This window comes from Falco rusticolus, chromosome 3 (assembly GCF_015220075.1).
Source record: "Falco rusticolus isolate bFalRus1 chromosome 3, bFalRus1.pri, whole genome shotgun sequence".
In the NCBI taxonomy this organism is placed as follows: domain Eukaryota; kingdom Metazoa; phylum Chordata; class Aves; order Falconiformes; family Falconidae; genus Falco; species Falco rusticolus.
In genome coordinates, this window is record NC_051189.1 from 51,168,748 (window position 1) to 51,186,885 (window position 18,138).

General features: G+C 40.0%; 1 protein-coding gene across 4 annotated transcripts in view; it reads left to right on the top strand.

The window, feature by feature from the left end:
- NOL4 (nucleolar protein 4) overlaps positions 1 to 18,138 on the top strand; it is a 201,349-nt gene that overhangs the window by 171,034 nt on the left and 12,177 nt on the right. For all 4 annotated transcript variants that reach the window (XM_037381296.1, XM_037381297.1, XM_037381298.1 and 1 more), the window contains one exon: positions 15,455 to 15,635. In XM_037381296.1, the coding sequence (XP_037237193.1) occupies positions 15,455 to 15,635 (181 nt within the window). The remainder of the gene's footprint in view (positions 1 to 15,454; positions 15,636 to 18,138) is intronic.

Consider the following 18,138-nt stretch of genomic DNA (forward strand, 5'->3'; position numbering starts at 1 on the left):
TAGAGGTGAAGGAGAAAGTATCAGGAGTTCCCTTTCTCTTGGGTTTCACAGAGCCTAATTTGCTCTAGAGGATGGGAAAGAAAAGGCACTTTGTCCATGCTGACCACAAGTGTCAGCAGTGTGGAGGGATGGAGCCATTACCTCTCTCTGCTGTATATTTACCTAAGATCTGAAAAATTCCAGCTGAAAGTGATTTTCACTTCAGAATTGGAGGCTTGTGGAGTCTTAGATAACAGAAAAGAGTAAAGAGAAGCAGGTAGTTCACTTAATATAAAGCAAACAAATAGAAATTGTAATCCCAAAAACCACAAGAGGCAAAAGTCACTTTAGCTTGCAAAGAGCTCAATGCCTCTTACACTATAGAAGCTTTATTAATAATAGCTTTTTGTATTCAGACATCTCTTTGTGATTTAGTATTTAATAGGGATCAGAGTGATTTCTGTACTTCAGTACTTTATCCTTTTTTATCTGTGTTGAAAACGATCACTAAGATGACTGTAATATCCTTGGATACCCACACGCTAGTTTGCATTTCAGGCCTTGTTCACTTCCATCGTTTCCCCATCTAATGATTATTTTACTTCTGAGCTGGTCTTTGGTTTGCTTTTGTGGTTCCAAATGATATGCTTTAACCACTGATGCACAAATGTTATGCAGGCACCGTTTAGCTGCATGTGGATTATTGTCAAGAGATCAAATTATGTACTAGTATTGGGAAACTTAGCTTCCTACCCAGAATGCACTGGCCATATTGTCAAGGGGAAGAAAATAAGTAGTGTGCATTGTAATTTTAAATCCTGCTGCCTTTCAAGTCAGTGGCAAAATTCCTGATTTCAGCAGTGCTGGACAGGGTTCTGTCATTAGCAGATGCAGCTGGAAGGGACTGCTGAGTATCACAGGGCAACCCTCCTCCCTCCACGCTCCAGCCCAACTTACATTAAATTTGCTACATGTATTGGAAAGGAGTAATGTGCAAGGCATGCAGTTGCAAATAATTTCATGCCTTGGATTTACAGTGAGGCCCCAAGGTGAGCAGCTAATTTTTCACCTCAACACAGAGATCATTAAATTAGAAAATGCTTCATTTTTCCAGGCTCTTCGTGCTGAGCATATATGGCTGAATTTCAAATCTCTGCTGATTTCAGAGAACACTTTAAACACCCCAAGCTGCAATAAGATCTTGAATGTGAAGTAAAATTGATGCCAATGTTAAGTTTTCTGTTCTGGAGGTTGATAAAGCTGAAGGCTGAGAAATAGTGTCTGGTTGTTTCCTGGACAGGATCTTTTAAACAACCTTATCCCCCTTCCTACCACAGGTGGAGTGAAAATGAACGGGGACCAGAACAGCCTTTTCCCTTGTGTCTTTAATATCCATCTCCTGTCAAGCAGGCAGAAGAGGAAGGACTGCTGGAAATGTAGATGCAAAAGTTCTCTCCTCAGGCCTAAAGATTGAGGTTTTTGGAGTCAGGGCTTTTGTTCTTCCTGCTCCTGTGTTGAAAGCCAGGAATAGAGATATTTTTACTTATCCCTCCCTTTCATATGCAGGAAGATACTAAATGTGAAACATTTTCTTGCCTGTCAGATGTTTCTAGCATAGAGACAAGTATGTTAAAAGCTTGATTTTGTCTTTCCTTTCCTGTGTTTAGCTACTGACTTCATTGCACACACCCTCCTGCCTGCAACACAGGCAGGGAGTAATATTTCTGGTGAGTAAATCCCTGTTATCATGCCAGGATTGGGCCAGTTTAATGAAATCAATGCAAATCCAGTGTGCATGTGCATACTCTTATTTTTCAAGAGTGGGGTATTTTGATTTTGGTTAATGAACTACTAGATTTAGAAGACTTTGACCAACCATAAAATACTACAAAATTCAAAGCAACAGTTGCACAATGGGTTCAGATCTATTCCTTGGTTAGAACAGTGCAATACTCCATGCAGAAAATATATGTAGAAATGTACGCACAGACTGCTTATGTTTGGTAGCATGAACATGCTTGCGATTCAACAACTGGCTTGATGTCCCTAAGCTAAATTTAGAAACATATTTTTCTAAGAAAAAAACCCCCAACAATCTATAATAAGCTGTGGGAGCAGGAGCTGAGTGCATTGCCTGGGAGCAGCACCAGCTGCTAAAGAGGCTAGGCACAGGGCAAGGCAGCCAAGCAGGCTGTGGCCAACAGCCCAGGCATCATGCCAGAAGAATCCTCCCCTGAAATGAGAATATTTGGGGAACAGATTTGTACTGCAGTGCACAAATTTCATGGTTATTACTCATGGTATTTCATATTAAGCTTCAGTTTTACTGTCTCCATTAATGGAGCAAATCTGAAAGTGCATCCTCCAAAGGCCAGTCAAAGTTCATTTCTTTGTTTCTTCCAGTGGGTTATGCTATTCTGGTTTGAGGATTGTAGAATCAAAAGGCCATACCCCAAAGCATCACTTGTTATCTAATGAATCTTTTTGAATACAGAACCCTCATGATAGTTAAAGTTGCAGGATGTGCACCAAGTTCTGTCAAAAATTTAGAGCAGGTCTTCCTCAGTAGCAAAACATTTTCTTTCTACTAAATAGTTTGAGACAGGGTGGGGAGGTCAGGTTTGTTGTTTGTTTGGTTTTTTTTAAATACCTTTTATTTTAGAAACAGTTTTTAAATATTTATTTTTAAACTGTAAAAGTCAAGTTGTACCTGAGGCAATGTTCAAAACCAGACATCCTGCATTGAATTGATAGAAAGAATTTTGGTTTTCACAGTTCAAACTTTAATGCAGATTTGAAATAAAATAATTAGCGATCAAATGTATCAAACACAGGGTAAAATTTCTTTAAAATATCTGAACCTAGTGTTGAAAACAAGAGCCAGTCATTAAGTGCATGCAAAATAGTAATTGCTCACTCTCTAAGCCAGGGGTCCTCACACTTTTTAACCAGGGGGCCGGCGCGCGGATGCAGTGGCAGGCAGCCATCTGCAGCTGCTTGGTTTCCCCCCCAACCCCCGGTGGGGGGGTCTGTAAATACCGGGGGCCGGATTGAGGACCCTGGGGGGGCCGTATCCGGCCCGCAGGCCGTAGTTTGAGGACCCCTGCTCTAAGAGATGAGAAAACTGGGTTTTTTAGAAGACAGCTATCTGTAACTCCTACTAGAATTGACCTGTGAAAGGGATACCATACTGTAAATACGGTAAAATGCTGGAATGTCCAGTGTGCTTAATTTTTTCCTTTTCAAAGCAGAACACAGACATTTTTAATTAGGTGAAACTAAGAAGTTAATTCAGCATTGACCTCAAATGCTTCATGTCTAGGCTGTCATCTCTCATTTTAAATGAAGAATAATTTCATTTAGAATCTAATATAAAGTGCTTTGGTCCATTCCCCCTGCCACACACTCCAGTATAGGTAATATTAAAAGAAAGTGTGGGGCAGAAGAGAAATAGGAAGAAGCGCTCAAAAGTTCAAGTCATACTCCAGTTTTCCAATAGACTTTTTCATTAGTTGCATCTCCATACCCCAGAGCTAGCAGGTGTATGGAAAGCTGTTTTGTGTCAAGAAAATATGCTGTCAGTGGTGGGAGTGATACCAGTTGTAATGCAATAGACGAAGAGACCTATAGTGGGAGGTTTAATTATGTTGACCGTGATGATATTGTAGTAATAAATCTGCAAAGCTGGCACAAGCATTGCTCCAGTACTCCCACACACTTTCCCCTGCATGCTCCCTAAACATTTGATTCATGACTTTAAAAATTTTCTCTGTTGGTGTTCTGGTGCAACAGTCCTCCTGCACTGAATGGAGTAATGCTGATCTCTCCCAGCTGAAAGTCTTGCCCATCATAGTCACTAAAAAATGGCATGTTGGCAAGGGGGAACAGGAATGTCTCTCCCTGTAGGAGTGGCTCACTGAGATAATTTCCTGAGGACAGTACACGCAAGTATGAAAAAAGCAGAGAAAAATGCTTTATTGTGATCATAGAAGTGGAGCTGTCTAAGGCATAGCAAGGTCTGTTCTGAATGAGAAGAATATACTGCGAAGGAGGAATTTCTCTCGCTTTGCATCCTTTTGGTTCAGTAGTAAGTACTGCTATGCCTTTGTCATCATGCATCAGTTTCAGTAATACATTGATTCATTCAGTGCCATTACCTGCAGGCAAAACTGCTCTTGGGATGGGAAAAAAGGACGTTGTTTTCTTGTAGTTTATGTTTTTTCTGTTTGGAAGAAAGGTCAGATATTCAAACTCCTCCATTCGTAGTGCCTGTCAATGAGGAAGCAGCAAAAATGATCAGTAGCCATGTTCTTCAGCAAGATACTAGCCTCTGCAAAGAAATTGGCTTGGAAAGGACTAGAGGGGTTGTGCAGCAACATAAGAATAAACGTGACATAACCTGTACTTCATTTCCACTGAAGTTTTACCTTCCACACACGCACGCACACACACACACACCCCGCCCCAGATTTTCAGCTAATTTAATTTCAGCAGGGGCATCCTGGGCCCTGGAGTTCATTGTGCAGTGCTTCATTTTTGGATTCAGGCATGTACCAAATGAGCTCTCTAGCAGGCTTGCTGAGCCTGCTCCCATGGTCCTGTGCCTTGAGATATCTTGGGCTGAGAGATCAATGAAGGTGGCACAGGGAAGGAAAGAATCCTTGCATATTCTCTGTGGTCCCATCCTCTGTGGCAGGCTGAAGGAGTTGGTGATGTGGTCTTCCAGGGGAAACTGGCTTTCCTTTGAAGGATAATGTGGGCTGAGAGTGGGTGGTTAAGTGCAGTGGAGGAGGTGGGGATTCTCAAGGTTGGTTGCTGAAACAAGGCCTAAATCAATAACACCATAAGGCCTGAGGCAAGGTCCATTCTCTGCTGTTCTTTAGGTCAGAGTAAAAATCTGCTTATCCCCGAAAGAAGAAATTCTGTATGAGGTGTGGGCCCTAACAAACCTCTTCTCTTTGCTGGTACAATGGGGAGGAGTGCAAGTTCCACCTGCCTTCTCTCCTCTGGTGTTCCTCTGCCAAGCAGAAAATGATGGCCCTAAAGACTCTTCTGCCCTTTGCATGGCACCTTTGTCCCCGTCTGAATTTGTACTGCTTTCTCCATGGGAAATGTCACATGTATTTTGTGAAATACACCATGAGCACATAGGAGTTTTGCCAAAAATCAAAGGCATTGGCACAATTCATGTATTCAAACCAGGTCCAGTTCTGCCTCTTACATCCCTGTAGCTGTTTGTAATCTGCTTCTGGCCACCACTGAACACATTATTTAAAGTTGCACTGAGGAAGTCATTGCTGTGCATACACTGCAGTGTGCTATGCAGTCTTACGCTATGCACCTGTCTTGCATGTTGAGACAACTTTCAATTAGTAGTGGTGAAACTGTTAGCTAACTAATTTTTTTTCATATGTTAAAGTTCTCTAGAAAAATAAAGAGCGTGACCATGTCCAATATAACTAATGAAATAGCTTATGAAGGATGACAACTGTAACCTAATACAGGAACAGCAGGAGCTATAAAGTTAATTGGCAGGACACTTCCCATCATTAGTCCACCTCAAATGTGATTGCTTACGTTGATTTATACATTTTAACATTCCTTTGTTTCTGATGGAAAAAAGCAAACCAGGGAAAGCACATTAAAAAATCATCTATCTAAAAATCAAACCTTCCAAATCTAAAAATAAAAAATCACCTTCAGTAGAGAACAGTAAGTTTCTCTCAAAAACCACTGAAAAAGATAAATGCTCTCCTTTTCCATTTGGACAGAGAGAGACATGGTCCTTTAGAAGAACCCAGTTTCTCTTTCCCCAGTGACTTTGCATCACAGTTATCTAAACTGTAGGACTCACTCATCCATGTGTCCATGCTTGACCAGCAGCACTGGTGACCTCTGAACGCTCATGTTGCTTTTCTGCTATCACAGTGGATAATAAACTGGCTAAAGTTGACAGGCTATGAAAAATGATCCCTCTGCTTTGCTATTGCTCCAACAAAAGTGATTCTCTGACAGCTCCTTGCAACAGCCATACAAGTACCTCTTCCAGAAACATTTTCTGTTCTGCAGGTGACGTGGCAGCAGTGAAAAAAAAAAAAAAAAGACTCAAATACTGCAATGTGAAAACGCTAACCTTTTATTTAAGGTTAACATACCCATTCCAGTCTATAAATGATGTGTCATTTTATCAGAAATGCAAAAGTCTGAGGTTCATTTCTCTCCTACACAGCAGCACCTTTTTATTTTGATCTTCTTTTTCTGTGTCAGCCTCATACTTTCATTTCTTGTTGAACACTAGCTCATGTCATTTTTGATGCCTGATGACAGCACTGATGCTGGCAGTTCATTTCAATGTTAAGAACCTGAAAGCAAAAGGAACCTTCTGCCCTTCTAATCTGAAACTGATGATGCTTTCTTTTCTTGGCTGTATACCCTGTGTCAGGAGGACAGTTTGGTAAGTCCTCAAACTTTTAGTAGCTAACTTAACATTTTGATAGACATTCTTCAAGTTCCCACATTACCGTTGACATTACAGGGAGTTTAGATGCCTAACTGGGCTCTGTATTACACCTGATTTAGTTCAATTAGAGTATATCAGTATTTCCTCACCATCTAAAAAACTGTTTTTATCATTTTTTGTCTAAAATATGAAAACCATTTTGATACGGGACTGCACAGCAAGATCATCATTGATACCTAGATTTCTGGCAGTAACATGTTCAATACAGTTGCATCTGCATGCTAGGAGCACTTTTTTATATAATGTTACATCAATGCCAGAAAATTCTATGCTGAGACCAGTGCGCTCTCCATGTAATGATGAGATGATAGACAGAAGCAAGGAGAGAGTGGTACACGGTATGCACTACTGGGTCACAGGGCAGGGAATGGCAGCAATCTCCGCATGTTTAAGAAGTGGACACCTTCTAGACCCTGCAATGGGAACCAAGAATCCCATGGCTCATCTTCCTTTAAACACCGTGCTCTGTGCAGCCGCTTACCCTGGCAGCTGCTTCTCTGTACAGGAGTCAGAAAACTGTGCTGAGACTGAAGTCTATGTAATGATGAGATGATAGACTCACAGATAAAACATAAATGTTCAGCTTAGCTGGAATACCCAGCTCCAACTGAGCTACAAATTGAGTAGTATGTCACACAAGAACAGGCTTTCTCATTTTTTTATGTACTTGATTTAAGTAAGTAAAAGTGAAGAAAATAATGCAGAAAGGGGTAGAGGAAAACATGGTCTAGGTCAGATGACAGAGGGTGGGAAACAGAAAGCTGTGCAGTCCTCCAGCTATACCTTACAAGAGGAGAAATAGTGTACGTGCTTGAGGACAGCAGTTATGGCATCTTGATTTCACTGCTAAGTCCACCCCTGAATTATCAAAACAATCTAAAGAATAACTGGCATGAGTTCTGTGATGTTATTTGAACTTGATTTTGTGTTTTATTTTAGTCAGCTTGCTCATATTCACTCTTAGTACTTCTGGGAAAAACCTCAGGGGTCTTTCTGCTGGTTGTGCATAGGCCTCATCCATAATTCTAGTGCCTTATTCTCCGACAAAGACCTGGAATGCTGTTTATGAAGGACAACTAAACTTAAAGGGGAAGGAATCTGTCCAGGGGTGCAATTATTTTTTACATCTTTTCATCTTGGTGATTTTGGACAACAGGTTGTGGGACTGTCAACGGAGGCATCATTTTAAAGAATACTGTGGCTAGCCTGAGAGATGGAGGAAATGCCCAGGTATAGATATATATAAAAGTAGATATGGATATCAAAATAGATATAGATATAAAATATATATTGGTCTTGGAAAGTTATCAAAGAATAACTTTACCACTCAGATAAAATATGTCTGTGGTATGTTTCAAGTATTTTCCTAAACAGATTGTAAAGATTGTAGCAATTCAGTTTTTAGGTTTCAGCTCTGTGCCTTGTGTGATGAGCTGAAATCTCAGGTAGATGTTAATTTTGGATTAATAATATAGGGATGGAAAAATTTGTAGAACTTTATTCAAAATAGCTTTGAGGTATGAAAGCACAATTCAGCATGGCAAACAAGTCACATGAATTAACTTTTCTGTGCACAATTTCATCAGGGAACCTGTAGCAAATGCTTGGCTTTTCTCATTGTGAGTACTGAAACTCTGGGGGCTTCAACTGAAGATCTGGCTTTTGCTCATTGTGTTGTAAAAGAAATAAGGCTTTTTAGGGGAGGGAGTAACTTTTACTAGATCAGCCCTTGAGCACACAAGTTCTTCTCCTGGTCTAGGAGAAAGTATTGTATTACTTTTTTTCTACAAACCTTACCTTGCCTCCATGCTTAGATCACAGCTGTAAGAGCACCTCCTACAATATTAAAAGACGTTGTCCTTTTAAAGGACTATAAATGTCCAGTATGTAAATATTAAGGTCGGCCAATGCAAAGGACTACTCTGAAGCTTCATTTGGATTTCAAACTCAGTGAATTATGTAGGTCTGTTTCATTTCATTCAGGCCTTCCTAGCCTTGAACAGGTTTTATTTAGTGAGCAGTATCCCAACACAAACCTCAGCAACTGGAGAGGGGAGAAAGAATGTGCAATGGAAACCCAAACTAAAAGGAAAACTCACACCCATCATTTGCAGAAATACCATTTCCACCATTGCTAAGCACACTGAGTCAACAGCCTTTTTGCAGTGTTAAAGGAAAATTAAGCCTACTGTGATGTGCCAAAATAATGTTTAGCTGTCTAGGCTTCCAGGATATTGGTCATAAAATTAAAAGCTGGGTCAAACACTAGAGAATTAATTTAATGTAATTAAAGCTAATAAAAGATTCAGAGTTCTGTCAGAACAATGTGTGTCATCCCAGCAGTTAGTAGTATCATCACTTATTAAGATTACCTGACACTTGCCTTTATAATGCTAGGTATGCAGTTTGGTGATAATTTCATGACCTTCAGCCCCCAGGGATTACATGTACTGTTCTGTATGTCTTCCGTTTGCTGAACTCTTTCAGAGAAAACTTCAGCCATTTTCAAGAATGAGGAAAATATTGTCCTGTAAGGGCAGTTCAAGTCTTAAATGTATTTACTATTAAAAAAAAAAAAAAAAAAAAAAAGTGGCTCTGTGTTTGGTCTTGACAATATAGTGGTGTCATTTATGCCAAGGATGTGACACTGGATGCACATGCTTACACAGTCAAAACATTTTAGTTGCTAAATTCTCAGGTTATTCAAATTTCAGTGAGTGTGACTAGGATCTCAGTGCAGAATGGAGGGGAGGAGTGTTGGGGCTGTGAACCATGGCAGGAGCAGACATAACAAGGGATGAAGGGAAAGTGAGATTATGAGATGGGGTTGGGTGAGGAAGTGAGTATCTGAGGCTGGCTATGTGAAGGAAAATGGTTAGGTGAATTAAAGAACTAGTGGTGGAAGAGGATCAGATATTACTAGCAGAAAAATAATGTGTGTTGAAAACAGGAGCTACCCTGGCTGATAGTGGAACCTGGCTTTGCTCCCTGTGGGACAGGATTTTGGGATTAGGAGTCTGAGGAGGGAGAGGAAATCTCAGATGGGACCATCAGTGGATGTGACACTGATTAAATACAAACTAGGAAATGAATGGGCTTGAGTTGTGGAAGCTGCTCAGCTCTCAGGCATCAAGAGACTTGTTTGTAAAGGAGGGACAGGAATTTGCTAGGCAAGATGACAAACTGAGATGGAGGGTGGAAGGTGAAACTGGAGAAGCAAGGAGGATGGGATAAGGAGTCAGGGATTTTGAAGAGACAGTGTGAAATAAGTTTGAAGACACAGAGAACAAGGTATACATGATCAGGTCATGGGCAGGGTAATGTCAGTGATCTCCGGGCCCTGCAATGGCAGCCAGGAATCCTGTGGCTCATCTTGCTTTAAACAGCTTGCTCCATGCAGACAATGATGGCTGCTTACCCTGGCAGCTGCTTCTCTGCGCAAGAGCTGAGATGGGCAGAGAGCTCTCAGCCCCACAACCCCTGCAGATTCAGCAGAATGCTCTGTGATGAAACTTATGAGTTTCTTCCCATTATTTTAAAAATAAAGTTAGACAAAAGGAACCCATTATTTTATTGTGGTTGCAGAACTCAAGTGCTTTACATATTAGGTAATGCTAGCTTAAGGTTGCCTTTGTTGCCAGAATCTCACCATCTGAAAAGCAGTGATAAAAGTTCTATCTAACAGAAGTGTTGTGAAGATTAATTGTGTACGCTTTGGAAAGTGCTACATGGTTTTATCAAGTGTTTCTATTTATTTTAGTTTTGATTCAAAAATCATAGAAATAAATTGGTGAGTTCCAAATGATAAAAATATATGAAACATCATTTCCTTTCTTCTAAAGCCATACTACAAGCTATTGAGGCTAAAACCAAATTTAAAACACGTGAATGCAGGTTTTAAATTTTTCATCTGAATGAATTTTTCTTCCTATGCTGAAAAAAAATAGAGGACCATATGCAAATATTGGGTCCCTGGCTTGCCTATTTGTTTGAAGACTAATTTACATTTGAGTTTTCCTAACCTCAAAGTGGTATTCTATGAGAAGTGTTTATTGACAAGAACAAAAAAATCCACATCTTTCAGTTTAACATATTAAAAAAGACAGTATCAAGAAACATGAGATAAAAATGTGTTTGCCTTTTTATCTCTTTTCTAATTGAGTGTGGGAAACATCACCTTGATGTAGGGTCAGTTAAAAGCTGTCAGTCTCAGAATTGTTAATTTGTCAGTCTAGTACTTCATTAAAGCATTAGTTAAATGCATGTTGCTATCTTTGCCATTTTTGGAACATTACCATTTATATTCTTGTTGCAGGAGTTTTGTTAGCTTTATGGTCAGCTCGCATTGTCCATGTGAGTTGGTTTGCATGCACGCTCCCTTTTGGGATTTATATTTACATGTTAACAATGCTTGTTGCTGACAGTGGAGCCAAGGCAATAGCACTGCTCTCTCTTAATGGGAATACACAGAATTTCTGACATGCGTATATATAGGATCAAAACTCAATGCAGCCCAGATTTGCCAGGCTTTTTATTTTAACAAGCTATTACTTCTTTTTGTATTATTTTGGTGTTGGTGAAGGAGACAGGGGAAATAAAGGAGCAATGGCATTGTTAGACTTGCTTCCACAAAGGATAGACTTTTTGAAAACAAATGTGTATGCTGTGCCTCTGCTGGCATGGGGAACAGGAGGCTGGGGTGCTGCTGGTGAGCCTGGCTCTTTGTACCACAATCATGACATTCTGCACTAGCATCTGTGTTACTGTGGATGGTATTTCCTTTTAAACTATTCGTTAGCTGCTCAGAATAACAGTGAGAGCAGAGCAGGGTTTCTTCAATGTACAGGTTATGCAGTAGTTCATGAAATAATTTCTTGGTCTGTTGTGTCCTTAGAGAGTTACTTAATTGCTTTGATTAAAAATCAAAGAAATTGCATCTATCTGCTCTTTTAAGGACAATATTGTGTTCTCCTCATACAGACCTGGCCATAAAACTGAAACGTAGATACTCTGGTATATACGAAGTTGAGGATCACAGTATGTACTTCATGCTTCCACTTTTTCCAGTGAACAGATAACTTTGTCTTTTTAGCATGCTTTTGTCCCGAAAAGATATTTTTGCATTTCTATGATTTCGATCATTTTCAAGATTATATGCTCAAGACTTAAATTACTTCTCCAAAATAAATTCAGAAGATAAATGTTGTTAGAAGGATGACTTATTTCCATTGCCATATACAAAATGAAGGTGGTATAAGTCAAATTCTAGATGGACAAATATATTATCTGCATCTTGTTTGTACTTCTTACTAAAGGTAAGTTATAAATAGTTTTAAAATGTTTAGTTAATACCTTTCAAGTTTTATAATTTTTTAATTAATTACAACAGTGTGTGTTCCAGGTAGTTAGGTCAGACATATTAATAAATGGTTAGTTAATTGTTACTGATTATTATGAAATTAAAATCATTTTCAATAACATTTTAAATAAATTATTAAGTCTTTCCTGTGTAAACATAATACAGGGAGAAACAAGAAGTGCTAAATGACTAACAATATTAAAATATCTGAGTTCTGGAACACCGCTATGTTTGTTTTATTTCTACATTAGTTTAAAAGCAAAGGCAATTAAGATGAAAGGAAAGAAGAGAGTAAATCTATGCAGAATAAATCTCAGGTGTACAAAAGTGAATATATTAATGTTCTCTCTCCTCAAGAAAAAAGAGAGCCTGGCTTCTTTATCCTTGGTGTGTCTGCAGAGAAAAAGGACAGAGTTTTGTCTTTTGAAGCACAAAACATTCCTGAAAAATGCTTAAATCCCAGGGGAATATATGAGAGGTAACACCTTAACTCCTTGGGACCAGGCTAATGGTTCATAATCCTACAGTAGGGCTGACACCTGAGCCTGCTCAGAAAATGCTTGCCAGAAGTCCTGCCCTGCTTCTGCATTTAGTCATCCTGAAGCACCAAGCTAAGCACTTGGATGAGACCTACATTTTAGGTCTGAAATGTATGGCAACTTATTCATTATTTAGGTACAAGTGATCGGTCTGCTCTTTAAAAATAGATGTAATATTTAGAGGAAGCCACCTTTTGTATGGTGGCCAAGAGACTGGAACTCATACACAGAATCAGGACTCCTGGGCTCAGCATCCTCCTCAACCCCTTTCACCCCTCCAAGAAGTGCCTTCCCTAGCAGGACACCTGGGCTACAAGTCCAGCCCCAGCCTATGGCATGCCACAGTGTTGCACAGGGCTGCGATTAGTTTGATCCAAAGACACCCCTGGCAGCACAGCCCCAGCCTTGGATTCCCGACCTCAGAGCAGCTTGTGAGTTTTGTGTTAGAGAGTAGCTGGAAGGGAGCAGGGCTGGAAGCCTCCCAGGACAGCACTTCTCTGAAAGGGAACTGAGTCACGCTCCCTTTTTGTTTGCTATCTCTGTAGCTATGTGTCTCTCTAACTATGAATTGTACATTTCTTTCCACACAGTGGCACAGCTTCAGCTACAACTCCCACCACAGTTTTGCTTTGAGCCTGGTTGCTAGGAGATGGCAGCTCTGAGTTCAGGTCCCCTCCTCACCACAGCTAGCAAAGACCTTGCATCCCAAATTTTCCACCCTTTCACTGTGTATTGCAACAAGGAGGCAGAACTTGGATCTCCCACTTGGCCTCGTGCTCTAACACACGGGCTAGTACGCACCAAGGTGCATCAAGCACCCTTGCTGTGCTCTACTAGAAGCTCAGGGCATCAGCTTTGCAAGAAACTCAGTTAGGTTTTCAGTGCACTGACTAGAGAGGCTTTGGAGGACATGTAAATTCAGGGACAGCAAATCTGTGGGATCCAGACAATCAGCATAAGGAAACAGGCCCTGAAGATACTCTGCTCAGCTATAGCAGTTAATCCCCTTTGCAGTGTACATCTTGAACACAGTCCAGTCCTTGATAAATTTGCAGAAGATCCTTTACTGATCTTTGTGAGAATAAAATGAGGGTCTGAGCAAGTCTATGGCAGGAAGTATAATCTAGTTTTAGACAGAAGGATACAGAACATCTCAGCCTTGAGAGTACTAAAGATTTGGATGATGGGTTAAGCTTTGTTGCCAAGATAGAACTTTGCTGTATAGCTTACGAATATTTTCTCAGAGAAAATAATATGTTTTCTTCTATAAGAGACAGAAATGACCTTTGGAGATAAAAGGTAAATTATATTGAAGTTGAATTCCTGGCAGAAATGCATTGCAATTTTGGCCCTTTGTTTAAGCCTGTTATTACTTAAGAAAATATATAAGAGACCAGTTTGGCCAACTCTCTTAAAAATGCAAAGCTTTGCCTCTGCTCATATTAGTGCCCAAGAGGCCCCATTCTGATTGTTTATGGAATTAATTATCTGATGGTTCAGTGTTCTGTATTAAATATTAAAATTTCTGTTAATAATATATATACCTTCTTCTGAGTCATCTCAGTTGTGCCCAAGCCTTTTACCAATAAATATCTGCAAGACAGGGATAGCTGCATCTCAAAAAAGTTGGTAGTGTCTTATTTGAGAGGTGGAACCAATGACTGCTCCTGATGCAAACAGGAAAGCTGCTTCAGAACCCTTTTTGCTTTAAACAGAGACTGGAGACTATTTGAACTATTTGATGCCTCTGTGCTGGTATATACATTCTGATTTTTAAGTAAATACTGTAAAAAAGGTTTGAGATATTTTATAGTATTCTTAATAAGTTCGGTATTTTTAGCAACTGTAAAAGGGTTGTGCAGGAGAGAGAGGCATAAAATGGACAAAAACTTACACAAAGGGGAGACAATTCTAACAGATCACTTTTCAGTTAACTACTCTGAAAAGACATTCTCATCTCTGTTTTTTTACATACCGATTTTCTGTAGATCCATTTTATTTGAAATCAAGGAAATATATTTTCATCAGATAAGAGTGCAAAATCAGGCCCATCTACATGTTAAAAGAAATAAAGTTCAAATACATTTGCAGACTACATCAGAAATTCTGGCACTCAGGTCCCTGTGGTAGGCTGAGCAGTCACACACTGGTAGTTTTTCTTGTTTCCAACTAGTAAAACACATTAAATCTTCTCTTAATGCTTTTCTTTTTTTCACCTGTGTCATTACTAAAGTTGCCACAGGGGTGTTCTGTGATCATGAGTGTAGGTCAGGTGCTCTAAGCAGTGGCTATGGTAAGTGCAGGTGGGGAAAAATACACTTTCACCTGAGACATGATCTCCCTTAGAGGAAAATTGGAGGGCCGTTGTGCTAAATCCTGTTAAATATTATGCAAGCATCTAAGAGGCAAACAGGGAGCACTGAAGGGAACTCATGGTGTACAGTCACTGCTCATACACAGATAACATGCTTTCAAGTCACATTTGTAGAGGGAGGCATCCTTACCACTTGGCCCTTGTGTGGATGGACACTCACTCAGCCCTTTGCAAACATAGGAAATAATGCTTAATTCCATTCCTCTATTCCTTCTGTCATTTCTGAGGCTGATATATCAAAGTAAGTAGTTGGTGCATTCTGTATTGGTTTGTCTTATTTAGAAAGATATGATTCTCTGGCTCAGAAGAGTCACTCCTGTACTCAAAAAATAATGGCTTTTTTCTATCCTTTCCCACGCTGTTTCTGGACAGAGTTGGGTTTTGCAGAAGACTGTGAGCATTTCAGGGTGAGAGGATGCAGCTTCTCCTTTGAGAAACAGTATGGTTGGCTTCTGGAGCACAAATAAATGAATATCCTCAGATTTTTAGGAAACCTGTATTCTTGCTTTTTTCCATTGTTTCTATTCAGCTGCTATTTGGTCAATCAGAAACACATCTGTGCTTGTTTAACACGTATTAGAGTTTTCTGAAAGCAATAGATGTGGAGTCTTAACAATGGAAATGATCTCTCTTGTGCAAGGTAAAATGAAACGGTAATTCAAAACCTTTCCTTGTTTTTGCAGGATGAGGCTGCTCCAGCTGACAAGCAGTACAAACAGGAGCCAGCCCAGGTCACTTACTCAACATCGGCCGTTTCCAGTACACAGGAGGTGTTGTACATCAATGGCAATGGGACCTACAGTTACCATAGTTACAGAGGGCTTGGAGGTGGGCTGCTAAATCTCAACGATGCTTCTAGCAGTGGTGAGTTTCCGTACAAAATGTGCCTGTGTGTATATGTGCACATGTGTATGTTTCCCCCTGCTGTACAGAAAGCCGGTCCAAGGGGTTCAATACCCATAGGCTATTACCAGATAATGAGCAGGAATACAATCCCGCAAACAGCTACTGCTGAGCAAAATACTTGCTCACGGCATGCTAGTCTCCTTTCAGTTTCAAGGGACTAATACACCATAGGGCGAGAGTGAACCTGAAGTCTCTAACAAAGCTGAGTAAAAAAATGCCAGGTTACATCTTCAGTCAATTTGCATTTTTGAGGACCTACCCTGTCATTATTGCCCTCACCTATACTGGTCACAAAATGAGGCCATTAGTATCTTTATGGCTGGAGTTTGAAAACACTGAACTCTATATTTTGTAACACAAATGAATTAGCCTAGATTTCTCACAGGTTTTCTCTAACTACTTTAATTCACTGCAGATAAGGATCTGGCATAGCAAGTGTTAAATGAGAAATCAGCATACCCTTCTATAAACTAAAACCGATGCAGGTAACTATGTGTCACCATGAGGTTGTATGCCACTGAAAAAAAACAGTGGTGTCATTTATTTACGCAACATTCCTTCCTACATTAGCAAGCTTTTGTAACAAACAAATGTAAGCAAATGCTATTGTTTCAGATAGTCCCCTGTGTTGATTTCATACAAATTTCAGAGCAAAGGAAAAGGTTTTCCCATTCTGGTAACAAGGGTATTGTCTGTCTGTCAGAGAAAAGTGATTACTTTGGAAACCTGAAGGTCTCTTGCCTGCAAAAATGGTATTTTAAGAATGTCTCAGAGGACAGAGAAATCCTTGTGGGTTTTGTCCTGGCTGATCCCTCTCTGGCTGAGGAGAGTGCTGCTTCAAGTACATGGGCTGACTCAGGCAAGATGGTATTTGTTCAGCTACAGCCTCTATATTCAATGTGCAAAGCAATTTTCAAAATGTGATCAGGGCTGCAAGTAGTTATTGGTATGTGGTGTCCCGGTGACCTTCAGTCATGTCTGCTTCCTCACACCCCACACCCAAAATCCTCGAAGGTCTGTGAACGATTTGCATTAAGTTTTCAAAATGCTTTAAAAAGGTAATATTTTCATTGTCAAAAGTGTTTGACTTAGAGTGAATGATGATTACAATTGTTTCCATATGCATGAAAAACATATGTGAGGTACTGAATATGATGTCTGACCAAATATTTTCATAAGAGTAAAAGAGGCTGTGGAAATTTGGTTTCTTGTGAAAATGCACAAGGACTTTACAATCATCTTTTACATTGTGGCCAGAGAAGATCTGAGCCAGTTCCCACTGCAAACAGTTGACATTTGCTCTTTCACCCAAGTAAGAGTAAGATTAAACTCCCCTTGTGTTATTTGTCAGCAGAAGCCATTAGAATTGTCCTGTTTTACATAATCTTAAACTGTGAAGAATCACAACTGTTTTGTGTACTTGTTCTTCCCTTCAAACCTCTTGTAATAGGATACATTTTCATAATTCCTATTTCTCTGTGAATTGTGGGATTTAGGCAAAAGTATTCTATGTCACTTCAGCATGCAATTTTTAAAAATATGAGGTACAAATTCAACATCATAAATTAGTGCTGATTTCTGATTAGAAGCAACATTTTCTTTGTACCTTTAACACAGAGTGCTCCAGTGTTTTTTCATAATTAAAGCTCAGAATGGGTTTTGAAGGACAAGCAGTGTTTATTAAGGAACTGTCAGATGATTCCCTGACACAGCCAGGGAACTGTGCAGCGCACTGCATTTCCCTGTGTAGCATTGCTGGGGTGAAGAGGCCAGTGGATGCTTACAGTTTGCATGCTGACATATCATAGAATCATATGCTCAAATATTTCTTCTTCCTTGCCTTTCCCTACTTGCACTGGAAAATCTTGTCTTTTTGTCCTCTTACTTTGTAAGACTAGTAAAACATTGCACATCTCCCAGTTGGTTATGCATAGTTGGAGGGTTCTGCAAAGGTGTCTGTCTTCTCCATGGGCATCCTACAGGATCCAAAGCACGTAAGTTCCATGAACTGAAAGTCTGTGTGCCAGCACTTGGAAACCAGTTGTTGATGCTAAAAATCTAGCTGGCTGCTGCTTTGTGACCCACCTGCTGCTTTAGGAAGATCATTAGCTAAGTTGTGGAAAGGCAAGTCTATCAATTTCTTAGCTTCACTGACATGAAAGCGAGCAGTAGCCAACCTAATTATCTCTTGGCTATTGAGGGTAAAGTGTTCTGGCTCCATTAGCTGGTTTCCCTTCAGGAGAAACGGGAGGACTCGGAGGCCAGTTCTTTGGGATCTGTCAGTCCTCTCTGATATGCTCATGGATATTTGCTTTTTCATTTGTAGACTAAGAGGAGTGCGTGGAGTTGCAGTTGAGAGGGGTAATGATTTCCCTCCTGACAGACCTCACAGGACAGTTGTTTGCAATTGTTACACTTTCAAGGACTCTTTTTTCCAAACATATGCAAGGCTGTTACAATG